Source organism: Phyllobates terribilis, unplaced genomic scaffold (assembly GCF_046119375.1).
Source record: "Phyllobates terribilis strain yellow unplaced genomic scaffold, ASM4611937v1 Scaffold_3__8_contigs__length_932513732, whole genome shotgun sequence".
In the NCBI taxonomy this organism is placed as follows: domain Eukaryota; kingdom Metazoa; phylum Chordata; class Amphibia; order Anura; family Dendrobatidae; genus Phyllobates; species Phyllobates terribilis.
This window is the reverse complement of record NW_027362763.1, coordinates 725,619,326-725,633,618: the sequence shown is the minus strand read 5'-3', so window position 1 is coordinate 725,633,618 and position 14,293 is coordinate 725,619,326. Positions and strand designations below refer to the sequence as shown.

The 14,293-nt window shown below is 43.4% G+C and overlaps 1 protein-coding gene across 4 annotated transcripts in view; it reads right to left on the bottom strand.

Moving 5' to 3' along the window:
* TTC7A (tetratricopeptide repeat domain 7A) overlaps nt 1–14,293 on the bottom strand; it is a 486,038-nt gene that overhangs the window by 140,321 nt on the left and 331,424 nt on the right. For all 4 annotated transcript variants that reach the window (XM_073672075.1, XM_073672077.1, XM_073672079.1 and 1 more), the window contains one exon: nt 11,456–11,616. In XM_073672075.1, coding sequence (XP_073528176.1) covers nt 11,456–11,616 — 161 coding nt within the window. The remainder of the gene's footprint in view (nt 1–11,455; nt 11,617–14,293) is intronic.

The window sequence follows — 14,293 nt, the reverse complement described above, 5'->3', positions numbered from 1 at the left end:
AGGGATAAGACACGCCAAGGTGATGGCCGTTTTGAACACTCTTGCTCCTCTTCTGACCTCTGGATCAATGATGTCAAGGGATAAGGATCCAGCATGTCCAATTTCAGACTACGGATCCATTTGTTTTTGGCGAGATAAGCCGCCACCAGAGGATTCTTGCAGAGAACACTGGAGAACTCAGAAAAGCGAACATTCCTGTTCATAGAGTCGGGAGAGAGATAGCCGCTGGTTGGCCGATCAGCTGAACCATCTTTCGGCTGACAGCCATCTATTGTGTATGGAGCCCCTTAGAATCCAGTGTTATGCAATTCACACACCTGGACGGGGAAACAACTACGGTTGACAGAGGCTCATGAAGTTCTCTGTCACTCCCAGAGCACTTAACATCTCATCTGCATATGACTTAAAATGTTGATTTCATGGGAATGCAGTAACAGAAGATATAAGGCTATGTGCCCACGATGCAGAAATGCTGCATATTTTTTACGCTTCTCCATGGCAGGAAAAACGCATGCGGATTTTACATGCGTTTTTCCCGCCAGGTAGAAGCGTTTGTCAAGCGTTTTTGCATGCGGGTTATCAAGCGCTTTTCCAAGCGATTTTAGCATCACTTGGAAAGTGCTTGACAACTTGTTCACACTATATAAATCCATGCAACCGGCATGGATTTATATAGTGTGACCAAGTTAGTTAAAAAAAAAAGAAGAAGAATGGTAAAAAAATAAAAAAAAAAGATTATACTTACCTTCCGATGTCCTCTCGGTTTCTCCACTCCATCCGGTGTCTTGAGCGGCTCGCGGTGGTGTGAAGGACCTGCGGTGACGTCATCGAGTCATGTGACAGGTCACATGACTCAATGACGTCATGGCAGGTCCTTCACAACACCGCGACCCATACAGCAGACCAGACGGAGGGGAAAAAACACCGGGAGGACATCGGAAGGTAAGTATAATAATTTTTTTTTATTTTAAATTCAACATCGGAAGGTAAGTATAATCATTTTTCTTTATTTTAAATTCTTTTTTTAACAGTTTCTATGGTACCCAGGTCTGGATGAGAGTCTCTTCTCCTCCAGACCTGGGTACCATCCGCACATTGAACCGTGTGATATCAGCATGTACAGATGTAGTCATGCAGATGTCACGCGGTCCAATGCAAGTCAATGGCGGCGATTACACTGCGTGTCCGCAAAATTAATGGACATGCTGCGTATTTTTCCGCAATGATAATCCGCAGCGGAAATTTCCGCAGCATGTGCACAGCACATGTGGATTATCATCGGGGACCATGGGGCACGTATTACCAAGCGATTTCGCTGCGGAAATTCCACGGCAAAAACGCTTGAAAAACGCATAGTGGGCACGCAGCCTAAAGGTGTCAATGGATTTAGCTTTCACAGACTTGCAAGCTCCTATGTGTGGTTTGAGGGAAACTGATCTTAATGACAGATTCCCTAATCTTGGTTATTAGTCAGCTGTGAAGACCCGGGGTCTTCCATGGGCGTAGTACTACTCAGACAACACAGGTTGAGGGTAAAACAGCGTGGCAATACCCTCAACCAGGCAATAAACAGACAGAACAGTCCCAGCAAATACCCAAGATGGTACAACATTACACAGTCTCACACTTCCGCTGGCCTGCCTGGGATAAAACAGCTGCGACTTTGGGACTTCCAGGGCGACTACCTCAACCAGTGGCCCCCCACTTCAGGCGGCTCCCACAGAGAGAAGGTTGCGGCAAGCTTAGGAAGCTAGCAGTCTATCGAGGTACAAGGCCAGGAGACCTGAGGGTCCCACCCTGGCCTCTCCGAGAGTTTCCATGGGGCCAGATGACCGGCTGGTCCCAATCTGCCTTCTCCGAATGTATCCATGGGTTCCAGGCGACTGGAGGGTCCCACCTGGCAATCCCAAACAACATATCCACGGGGCTAGGTAACTTCATCGTCCCAACCTGGCCTCCCCAAATGTATCCATTGGCTCTCTGATGGTCAGTGGAGCAGACCCGTATCTTTCCAGTTAGGACCATATACCCTAAGGCTGGAACCATGTAGAATCCAAATATGTGTCTCTTTGGTTAAAGCCATGCTTCCAAGCTGGTGGTCTCAGAGAGTCTGATCTTTGATTCTCCTTGTAAAGTCTCTCTTTCAATTCTCTCTCCAGCAGGATAGAAAAACCCTTTTTAAATTTACGTGGCTAAGGTCTTCAGTCACAGGTTGAGGGGAAAGGGTAGTGCTCAGGTCTCATTGTTTGCACATTTAATGAATTTGCGTAGTTTTTCCTCCTGTCTTGTGAGTCAACAAGCCACAGGGTCCCCATAAAGGTTAATCAACATATTTAGCAAACATTCATTGTTCCACAGACAAATAGAAGAAAACAATCAGGGTTATACAAATAATCGTATGTCCTTCTTGACCAGCCACAAAAATACACATACATTTACAAGTCAACGCAAAGATAATAGTGTATTTCTCTTGGCTTAACAAATCTAAACGTCTGGCTGATTAAGATTATAAGCTGTATCGTCACATCAGCTATGATCAGTGATGGCAGCTGCAGCAGCGACTGTCAAAACCGAGACTGAAGCAGTCTGAAATCAACCTCTTGTTTAACCTACTCCCCTATACTTTACACCACAGCTCTGCTTGTTTTGATAGACTACTGAACCGTCGGTCCACAAGTGTAGACAAAATAATTAAAAAACTACTAGAATCTAAAGGCCCCATTACACATTACATGAAAGTTTGCTGAACCCACTGATTTTGGTGGGACTGACCTACCATCTGATGTGTCTAGAGGCCTCCCGATTCCCCCATTTTCTCTGACAGGTGACTTCCAGGTTAAGTAGGATTAGGCATATAGAATTTTCATGCCTGATCCTTTTGTTTTCAGAGGAGATAAGGTGTTTGGCAGCGGCTTTCTCCTCTCTCCGTTGAAATCACATGAATGTTCGGCCAAGTTGATTGCTCATGTGTTAGGGGAATTGGGGGATGCCACGTGTAATGGCATAGATATACCAAAGACTTAAAGGGGTATTCCCAGCTCCAAGATCTGATCCCAATATATAGTAGGTATAATAATATTAGACAATACCTCCAGTTAGAAATGTAGTATAGTTCTTCTGATTCGCTATGTCGCTTACCCCATGTGCAGGGGATTGCAGTAGCTTAGGTATCCATGGTTATGACCACTCATATAGTGACAGTTAGTAAGTTGTTAGTGGTCGTAACCATGGATGCCTAAGCTGCTGCAGTGCCCTGCATATGGGGTAAGCGACATAGCAAATCAGAAGAACTATACTAAATTTCTAATTGGAGGTATTTGCTAATATTATTATTATACCTACTACATATTTAGATAGGATCTTGGAGATGGGAATACCCCTTTATAAGGCCCTTTTACACAGGCAGATGATCGTCCAAAATGAATGTTCATAGTTCCCAATCACTGTCCCATGTAAACGTGCAGATCGCGTGGGCCTAAATATCATCGTTGTTGACTGTACAGCCTTAAGGCCTCATTCACACCTCTATAATGCTGGACCATTTTGCATTCGTTTTACGCCGGCAGGTCCTGGTTTGATGACCTGAACCATCAGTATTATAGGGATGAATGATGCCGTTATTTCTGGTAGGTAGACTCACAATCAGTCCGGTACTTGGATGCTAAACAGCACCTGCGTTATGCCAGTCTGAATGAGGTCTAAGCGTCATTATCAATTCTTTTATATAAAGATTATAAAAACGACTGTATTAGAAATCCGACATTTCTTACATTAGACACGTTTCTGCTTTTCGCCAGTGTAATATGGTAAACTCCTGCAGCGAAGTAGCTTAAAAAATTAACTGAATACCAAATAGGATTATGCCCCGGGGAATGAAAACCAGTGCACTCTGTATTACTAGTGACATTTTGTCACATCAAACTATAAGTATTTTTCCTTAAATGTGTGATCTTAGGTCGGCTAGCTTTATGGCAGTTAATGTCAGAGCGTCCGTGGAGAATTCAAGAGATTTTAATGATCGGTATAAAAACAGATTTTTACTCAGCAGCTAGCCACAAGGTTTTCTTATCTCTCGCCTAATTAGCAGCAAGAACTGGGAGAATCTGCCTGGGCGAGACAATGCTCTCTCCCCTAGCCCTGCTTCTCACCAAAATAATGTGCTAAAACCAAAAAAGCTCAAATATACTTAATGAGAAAGCAAATCCTAAGTGTTCTCGCTGGAAATAATGGCAAGAAGAAGAAAGGTGCAAGGCCCCATGTACATGGCTGTGATATGGCTCCGGATGGGACTTCTATAAGACACATAACTACCAAAATTTACAACCCCAATTTAAAGACTCGTTTAAGCCCTGCTTCAATCTCTCCAGTAAAGTTCAGCAAACCATCCTGAGAATACCAACTTTACGCAATCATAAGGTGAAGCTGCTTTGCTACCAATTTCTCCCGTAATAAAAGAGGGGGCTAAAGGTGTTGTCCTCGCTTGGGGCTGTCAGGATTCTCGGGTGCCAGGAGAGGGTGGGAATGTGACCGCAAGTATTAGATTTGCATACATGAGGTCACATGCCGACTAGACGTGCGTTGCCTCACTCAATGTAAGTGTATTGAGAGAGGCAGGACACGTCTAGTTGGAATGTGGCCGGAAGTATGCAAATGGCATCCTTGTGGTCATATGACCCGGCACCGGAGAATCGTGACAGCATGTACTGTGCGCGCACTGAGGATTCACATGTCTGCAATCACATAAAGTGACTGCAGACTTGAGCCCCAAGCCTGTTGACCCCTTTAAGAGGTATGAAGCCCCACAGCTCTGTGTGTTTTCGATTTTATGCACAAAAACATCTGCATGCTTCCAAAGCTGGCTTTCTACCGCCACACATTGGAGATAGCTTCCTTATAAGTCAATGTCCGACATCAGCAAAAGGAACAGTCAATCATCTGTAGTCAGCTGTTTCTTGTCCTTCGTCAGCGCAGACTAGGAGCTGGTTGGCTGTGTAAGAGGCTGATGATGGACGTGAGAATATTGTTATGATCTGCTACAGAGACTAAGGAAAGACAGGAGATCTGTCCCTACAATAGAACTAAACTAGATCCCTACGATGTAATGGGGAACCTGATCCTGCGATCAGACCTGCTAAAGTCCTCGGCTAGTCTGTACGAAGACCTATAGATATGAGGGAGGAATCCCTACAAGAACTAGGGACTGGGAAAAGTTGGACACCTCCTAGCAGAAATCGTAGCAGTCAAAGACAAACACACAACAAAAAGTAAAGAGGTCAGAAGACCTAGCAAAACTAACAGAGAACGGCAACAGAGCACCAAGCTAGCTCAACAGTAGTAAATACAAATGAAGTCCAGCAATGCCAGGAGGGCGGAGCCGGATTAAATAGGCAAAACTGGTCATGTGACCAGCAAACTAAAAAAAACCTAACAGGAGAGTTGTAACAGTACCCCCTCTTCTAAGAGGATCCTCCGGATCCCCTAGGCCCAGGTTTACCAGGAAACCTCCTGTGAAACGCTCGGACAAGTCTGGAAGCAGAAACATCATCCGCCCTCACCCATGAGTTATCCTCAGGTCCGAAACCCTTCCAAGCGACGAGATACTGCAAACTCCCTCTATACCGTCTAGAATTTAGGATGCGGGAAATTTCATATTCCCCGTCCCCCACCACCGGAGGAACAGTGGCAGAGGCGTCACACTCCGACACATCAGCTTTTTTTAACAGAGAAACATGAAACACCGGATTAATCCTCCAGGACGTAGGAACCTCCAGCCTAACAGCAGATTGGTTAACTATCTGAAGCACCTTAAAGGGCCCTACGAACTTGGGACCCAATTTTTTAGAAGGAATCCTCAATCGCAGATTCTTAGAGGACAACCAAACCATGTCACCAACAGCAAACAAAACCTCTTGCCGTTTCCTATCAAAGTACCTCTTAGATTTTTTGTTAGCCTCCTGAAGATTACCACGCACATCCGTCCAAACTCTCTCCAAATCACCGGAAAAACTCTCCTCCTCAGGCACAGCCGAAACCAATTTGGAGAATGACCCAAAAGACGGATGTCTCCCAGAACAACAAAAAAAAGGCGAACACCCAGCAGAAGAGGATGTATGGTTGTTAAGAGCAAATTCAGCAAGTGGCAGAAACTCAGACCACCCCTCTTGATTGTCTGCCACAAAACAACGCAAGAACTGCTCAACATCCTGGTTCTTCCTTTCTGTCTGGCCATTAGACTCAGGATGATATCCGGATGAAAACGACAAATGGACTCCCAACCTGTCACAAAAGGCACGCCAAAAACGAGCCACGAACTGAGGTCCCCTATCAGAAACAATGTCAGTAGGAACACCATGTAGTCTGACAATCTCCTTGACAAAGGCCTTAGCGAGTGTCTTAGCGCAAGGCAGTTTGATAAAGGGAACCAAGTGACACATCTTGCTAAAACGGTCCACGACCACCCAGATGACCGTGAAACCTTCAGAGGAGGAAGGTCAGTAATAAAGTCCATAGCCAGATGTGTCCAAGGTGCACTAGGAACCTCCAGAGGGCAAAGCAACCCCGCAGCAGGAGCATGCGAAGACTTGGATCTAGCACACACAGTACATTGGCGCACCCACTTAATGACTTCCTTCTGCCATCCAGGCCACCAAAAACTGCGACCCACAAGTCTCTTGGTCTCAGAAATTCCTGGATGACCTGCCAACCGAGACTCATGACACTCAACAAACAAATCTCTCCTAAAGGTCCTAGGCACAAACAACCTCCCATGGGGAGTGTTAGATGGGGCATTCTCCTGTGCTTTAAGAATCTCATCCTCCAAAACGGAGTCCAAAGCAGCAATCACAACACCTTCTTGTAAAATGGTCTCCTCTTCCTCCTCAACACCGACCATGGGAGAAAAGCTGCGAGACAAAGCATCCGCTTTAACATTCTTGGTACCCGGGATGTAAGTAACGGAAAAATTAAACCGCGAGAAAAAAAGTGCCCACCTAGCCTGACGGGCATTCAAGCGCTTGGCAGCATCAAGATAGATCAGATTTTTATGATCAGTGAAAACCTGAATGGGAAAATCAGCACCTTCCAAGAGGTGACGCCAGTGTTCAAATGCGAGTTTAATCGCCAGCAATTCCCGATTACCAATATCGTAATTAAGTTCAGTCTCAGAAAAGTTTTTTGAAAAAAAGGCACAGGGATGTACTCCATCCTTGTTTTCCTGAGACAACACCGCACCGACCCCCACCGAAGAAGCATCAACCTCAACCAAAAATGGCTTAGTCACATCAGGCTGCATAAGGATGGGAGCAGAGGTGAACCTCTCCTTTAAAAACACAAAAGCTTCAATGGCCTCAGAAGTCCACTGAACCGCATTAGCACCTTTCCTGGTGAGATCGGTCAGCGGTTTGACAATAATAGAACATTTTTTTATGAATTTTCTGTAATAATTGGCGAAACCCAAAAACCTCTGTATCGATTTCAAACCAATAGGCCTAGGCCATTCCTGCACAGCTTGAACTTTAACCGGGTCCATCTCAAAACCTTCGCTGGAGATAATGTAACCCAAAAAACTAATTCTCTGTACAGCGAACTCACATTTCTCCAGCTTAGCAAAAAGCGAATTGTCCATTAATAACTGTAATACCTCACGTACGCTCCGCCAATGAGACTCCAGATCAGGCGAATAAATCAAAATGTCATCCAAATACACAACCACATTTTTGCCGATTAAAGGTCTAAGGATGTCATTAATAAGATTCTGAAAAAATGCTGGAGCATTGGTGAGACCAAAAGGCATAACCAGATTCTCAAAATGACCCACTGGAGTGTTAAAAGCAGTCTTCCATTCATCACCCTCCTTCATGCGCAACAAATTGTATGCCCCCTTAAGGTCAATCTTAGAGAACCACTTGGCCCCCACTAACTGGTTAAATAAATCAGGAATCAATGGCAGTGGGTAAGGATTGCGTACAGTAATTTTATTAATCTCACGAAAGTCCAGACAAGGACGTAAACCGCCATCTTTTTTTTTTACAAAAAAAAATCCAACAGCCACAGGAGACTTGGAAGGCCTAATGTGACCAGCGGCCAAGCTTGTCTGTATGTATTCCTCCAAAGCCTTTCTCTCAGGAATAGTAAGATTAAATAAACGACTCTTAGGAAGAGTCACTCCAGGGACAAATTCAATGGTACAATCATAGTCTCTATGGGAGGCAAAACCTGCGACTCCTCCTCAGAAAAAACTCTCCAAAAATCCTGAATAGGTACAGGCAATTCCCCTCTATCCACAGCAGCAATGCGCCCGTTACAACACTTGTCATAACACTTAGGGCTCCAGGACTTAATTTCATTGGTAGACCAATCCAGTACAGGATTGTGCAATTTTAACCAGGGTAACCCCAATATTACTGGAGAAGGCAAATTATCCAATACCACCAAATCCAAATTCTCTTGATGAATACCATTAATAGTGAGGGGAAATTCACAGACCTTGTGAGTAACACTCTTCAAGGGAGAGCCATCGACAGAAACCACAGCAATAGGGGATGACAAAGTTTTAGGTTCTAATCTAAGTTTTTCCAAGAATCCCCCATCAATCACATTCAGAGTAGATCCACAATCCACAAATACCCGAAATTCAATTAATTCATCCTGAGCAGCAGTAGTGGCAGATAGGAATACTCCCTTAGAATTTAAACAGGCAATACGGGCATGACTGACCATTTTTTTTTCTTTCTTCATACGAAGCACACAGCTCTTAATAAAATTACCAGAATTTCCGCAATAGAAACACAAGCCTTCAGAAAGTCGGCGGTCTTTTTCCTGAGAGCGGGGTGTCATCGCCCCAATTTCCATCGGCTCACCATTGTCAGCACTGAACCTCTCAGGACTCGAAGCTGACATAGCAGAGGATTTGCTCTCATTAACCCTTGCACGCAGTCTCCTGTCCACCCGTATAGCTAATTGCATTGCCTCCTGCAAGTTTCCAGGTGTGGGATAAGCAATCAGTAAATCCTTAACCCTTTCACCTAGTCCTGCAAAGAAACAAGCTTTTCAAAGCTGAATCGTTCCACCCCACCTGGGCAGACCACCGACGGAAGTGAGAACAATATTTTTCCACATTACCTGATCCCTGCCTCAAACGTCTTAATTCAGACTCAGCAGATGAGACACGAACAGGATCATCGTACAATAAACCCAAAGCAGAAAAAAAACTATCCACTGATCTAAAGCACGGATCACTAGGTTGGAGAGAGAAGGCCCATCCCTGAGGATCTTTGCGCAAAAGTGACATTATGAACCCTATGCGCTGTGATTCATCACCAGAGGATCCAGGTCTCAAATGAAAATATAATAGACAAGCATTTTTAAAAGAAAAAAAATCTTGTTGTTCGCCAAAAAATAGATCAGGCAGACGTACCTTTGGTTCCACAAAATGCGCTCCAGAACAGCTACTCACGTGTTGTTGGAGCTTGGCCACCTCCAGAGAGAGTCCCTGCAAGCGTTGAGCCAAATCTTGCACCGAGACCATGATGGAAAACTGGAGGTCTTTCCTTAGAGAAATTTTTTTTTTTTTTTTTTAAAACTGGACTTACTGTTATGATCTGCTACAGAGACTAAGGAAAGAGAGGAGATCTGTCCCTACAATAGAACTAAACTAGATCCCTATGATGTAACGGGGAACCTGATCCTGCGATCAGACCCGCTAAAGTCCTCGGCTAGTCTGTACGAAGACCTATAGATATGAGGGAGGAATCCCTACAAGAACTAGGGACTGGGAAAAGTTGGACACCTCCTAGCAGAAATCGTAGCAGTCAAAGACAAACACACAACAAAAAGTAAAGAGGTCAGAAGACCTAGCAAAACTAACAGAGAACGGCAACAGAGCACCAAGCTAGCTCAACAGTAGTAAATACAAATGAAGTCCAGCAATGCCAGGAGGGCGGAGCCGGATTAAATAGGCAAAACTGGTCATGTGACCAGCAAACTAAAAAAAACCTAACAGGAGAGTTGTAACAAATATGGCCTCCATGCTGGCTTTACAGTGCTAACTATTGGAGATAGCTACGCTGTAAGTCAATACCTGATCCTTTAACAAACCTTCCCACATGACTTGGGCTATTTAGCCAAACTACTGTTTTCCCCAAAAGATAAAATAAGCTCGTTTACAGACAGCTGTTTCAGGGTTCTTGTCCCTCGGCAATGCAGACAAGGCTACTGGGTGGCTAGTTCTGTGCTTTACTCTGAAAAGGGGTGAGAACCTGATACAGCTGTCTGCAAAGGGTTGTATATTTTTCGGAAAAGAAAGGTCATGCGACAAACCTTAAACCTTAAAGGTTGGACATTGACTTATAGGGTAGCTACCCGTTATCTTTCCCTTGAAGGATAGATAATTTGCATACCTATAACCCCAGGGAGCATTACCTGCCCTATAAGTCTACAGCCCCTTGTACACAATACAGAGAGAGCATTCGGATCCTTTTTCGGTGGGTAGCTATCTTGCCCGACTCTTCCATACATAGGAGCGCTTGCTCTGTTCAAAATGACTGAATGCTGTCAAAATTCAAAGGGAACTTCAACAAAGTATTAGTATAAGACATATGCTTATTTATGCAGCCAAATTTAGTTCTTTATTTTTCTTTTTCCATCTGAAATTATTTCAGTTTATTTTTCAAATAAAAAATTGCACTTATTATGGCTGTAAACAGACAGACAATCCTCTATATAAATGCGCCCTGTGCACACATACCTGTCACGCAAAGTGAGGGAAGGAACAAGTGTACAACAACGGGAAGAAGGGGAAGGGAGCCCAACCACTAGGGAAAGGGGGAGTGGAGAACCCTAGGCAGATCTAATATCACCCTGACTACCCTATTGTCCTTATATAGGTTCCGCACCTATCGCCGAGCAGGAAACCTAATGCCTGAATGTTCCTAGAGCTAGGCTCTAGGTAGAGAGGGGACGGGGTGAACACTAGTCAGGCCCCACTGTAACTAAAGACAACAAGGTAAACAAACAAAGGGGAAACACATAGCTTGAGAATACACCAGAGAGATAACGCCTACTGTCCTCCAAGGGAAGTCCAAGAAGAAACTAACAGACTACTAGTACTCCAGGCATGGACAGAGGAACATAAAACTATGACCTGAGACTCTCTGGAGACGCTGAGAGTTTTTAACTACCAAGCAAGGGTGTGTCATTTAGCAGCAGTGAAGGTCGCAGCTGGGTCCTAAAGTAAGAAGGATATCATTACACTACAGAGATGAGAGGATCAAGAAGGCGTCTGCAATGCCAAGCACAGTGACCTTCTACAGCCGGACTCAGAGCGACTGTCTGTCACACTTGATACACCTGTGACAATACCCTAAAAGTAAACCCTTCACAAGATTTGACTCTATGTACAGTATTTTTCATTAACAAATACGTTTTAGATCTTAAATAGCTAAAGCAGTGGGTGTACCTGAAGTTTTCGGGATACTCAGTCAGGGCCATGTTGATGACATCGGTGGCGTGTTTGTACTGTTTTTGTGCTGATAATAGTAGCGCCAGCAGATGCAGACAGTGCAGATCATCCCTTCTTAGTTTCAGCGCCCCCTGGAGGTGTTCTATCGCATCCGATATCTAATAATCAAAAATAATTGTTAGGATCGGTTACATCTGACATGTCTGTTTAATTAAATGCTTTCAATATCCATAAAATAATAAAACCGCGGCATCTCTTTTTTGTTTAGAACTTTGCGTTATGCCATTCCTCTCTTATTCCTCTTGGAAATGTATGATTAAACTGGCATCTAAAAGTTAACACTACCCTTGTCAATAAGTAGTAAAAACCCTGTCCAAAATCATGCTGATAGTGTCAGACTATGTCACATCCTATAGAAATGGTAATCTCCACTTGTCAATTATTTCCAGGCAGAATAACAAAGGGACAGAACAATATAAATAAAAAAAAAATAATGAATATGAATTTATATTTTTTTCTTGAATACACATGTTGGGAGAGTGTCTGTCCTCTTTAAGACTCTGTAATCTTCAATATGCAAACTGTCTCTTCAGAGAGGGAGAGGACTAGAACTCTAGCGCCACCTATTGGAAGTAGCAATTCTACAAGGCACTATCAAAACTTTAATGAGCCTTGCCCCATGACCTAGGATAAAAGCCAAACCAGAATCTCAATTCGCAAACACTGTGTTTCGGGGTACTGCCACTCATCAGTGCAAAGTATGAGATCTGGTTTGGCTGGGTGAGAGGTGTCTGACCAGGATCCATGGGATAACGTTTCTCCTTACGGAGAGTGACATGTCAAGCCTTGGCATTCCAAGGTGAGGAGACTTTTAAGCCTTGCAATGCTCCTCTGGGAAACCAAATATGCAAATAGTCTCTTCAGAGAGGAAGAGGACTAGAACTCTAGTGCCCCCTATTGGAAGTAGCAATGCTAAAAGTCAATATTGACTCTGTCAAAGTCAATATAGGTGACTGTAATAGTCATCTCGGAGCAGTCAATTCATCAATGTCTTCAGGTGCTAATTTATGACACGTTTTAATATCCGACGCTAATGATTCTGCAACCTCGGCACAATCCATTTCCATCATTACAGATCACTGAATATTATGCTGCAAATAAAGATGTGACAAGAGATCAGCCCATAGGATCTGATGGGGTGTGCTATACTAACTACACAATGATAGAAAACATGGAGCGGGTCACCTTCACTCTCTGTGTAATGAAGTGGTGGAAATGCCAGGCCTGTCCTGTATGCAGAGCTGACCACACATACCTCTTATGATTTTATTTTTTTTGCTTCCTGAATAAATTGACTGGCATGGTTGGCACTATTTTATTGTACAAATCAATAAATTATGATATAAAATGTTTAACTAGAGAAAAGGAGCCATAGTTGTTTTTCCTGTCTAAAGCCCCCGATACTCAATAGACTAATGTCGGCCGACGATCAAATGTGCATGGGAGCCCCAGACAACTGATTGCCGGGGAGATCAGGATCCGGCATGTTTGATTTTGGACTGACGATCCTTTGGTTCTCTCTACCATAAGCTATTACCAGAGATATCTCATACACCACACAGGAGCACTTGGCTCAGCGAGAGCTCCTGTATATGGGATATGAAATATGTAAACTGACTCTTCAGAGAGGAAGAGGACCAGAACTCTAGTGCAATCTATTGGATGTAGCAATCCTAAAAGTCAGTATTGACCCTTTAACGAGCTTTGCCACATGATTTAGGATAAAAACCAAACCAGAATCTCAATTTGCAGACACGTGTTTTGGGGTATTGCCCCTCATCAGTGCAAAGCATGAGATCCGATTTGGCTGTAGGAGAGATCTTTGACTGGGGTCTAAGGGATAATGTCTGTCCTTTTAGAGAGTGACAAGCCTCGCATGTCAGGGTAATGAGACTTATAGGCCTCCTCTTGGAAATTACACTTACTGTATGGAGTCACTATTATCAGTTAGGATAACTCAACTAGCATTGCATAACACCAAAATCCAGAAACTGTTAAGTTTAGGAAACATATGAGTATTTTACCAAATTATCTTTATTGAAAAAATATATATTAAAATGATTTTAAAACATGTACATTTAAACATGTTGTGCATCCATGAAGGCGAGGATTTTTAGATATGCATGAGAATATTATAAATTAGATCACCAAATTATCTGATGCTAATTAGAATTAGGAATATACCCCTTTGGTGACTTCAGTACTAAATTATAATTTTAGTGCATTCAGGTTACACTGTCCAGTTTGCACAGATATGTGAACTCGTATAATGGAAATATGTAGTCCTAACTGGATTCAACCCCTGCTTGGGGATAAAGTGCTATGTGCAAAACGTGCCTTTTAATCCATATACACGCCAGTTTGCTTCAATGTTATGCTCAAAGTCAATCATGCGCATATCATATACAGGGTTCAATCAAATATGTAAGTTGATGTGGACAGATAAATACTTGCAAATGGATAATCAGTGCCTGTGTGCTGTCTGCCTTGACACCCCAACGCGCGTTTCGCGCATATCTTCATCAGGGGGCATGTCCTAAGGGGATCTGATGTGGGTATATGTATACTTAAAGTATCCAATGATCAGGAAGATCCAGGAGTTCCCCTCCGAGCATGCGCACTGGACGATTCTCTGTTACATATCTAGAGCTACAGTGCGGTATAATGTGCGGTATAGACATGAACGGGCTGGATATATTAAGACATTTCTATCTGGTAATGTTACAATATAAGAATAATGTTTACCTGTATAAATGGGTAAAAGTATTGGAAAAT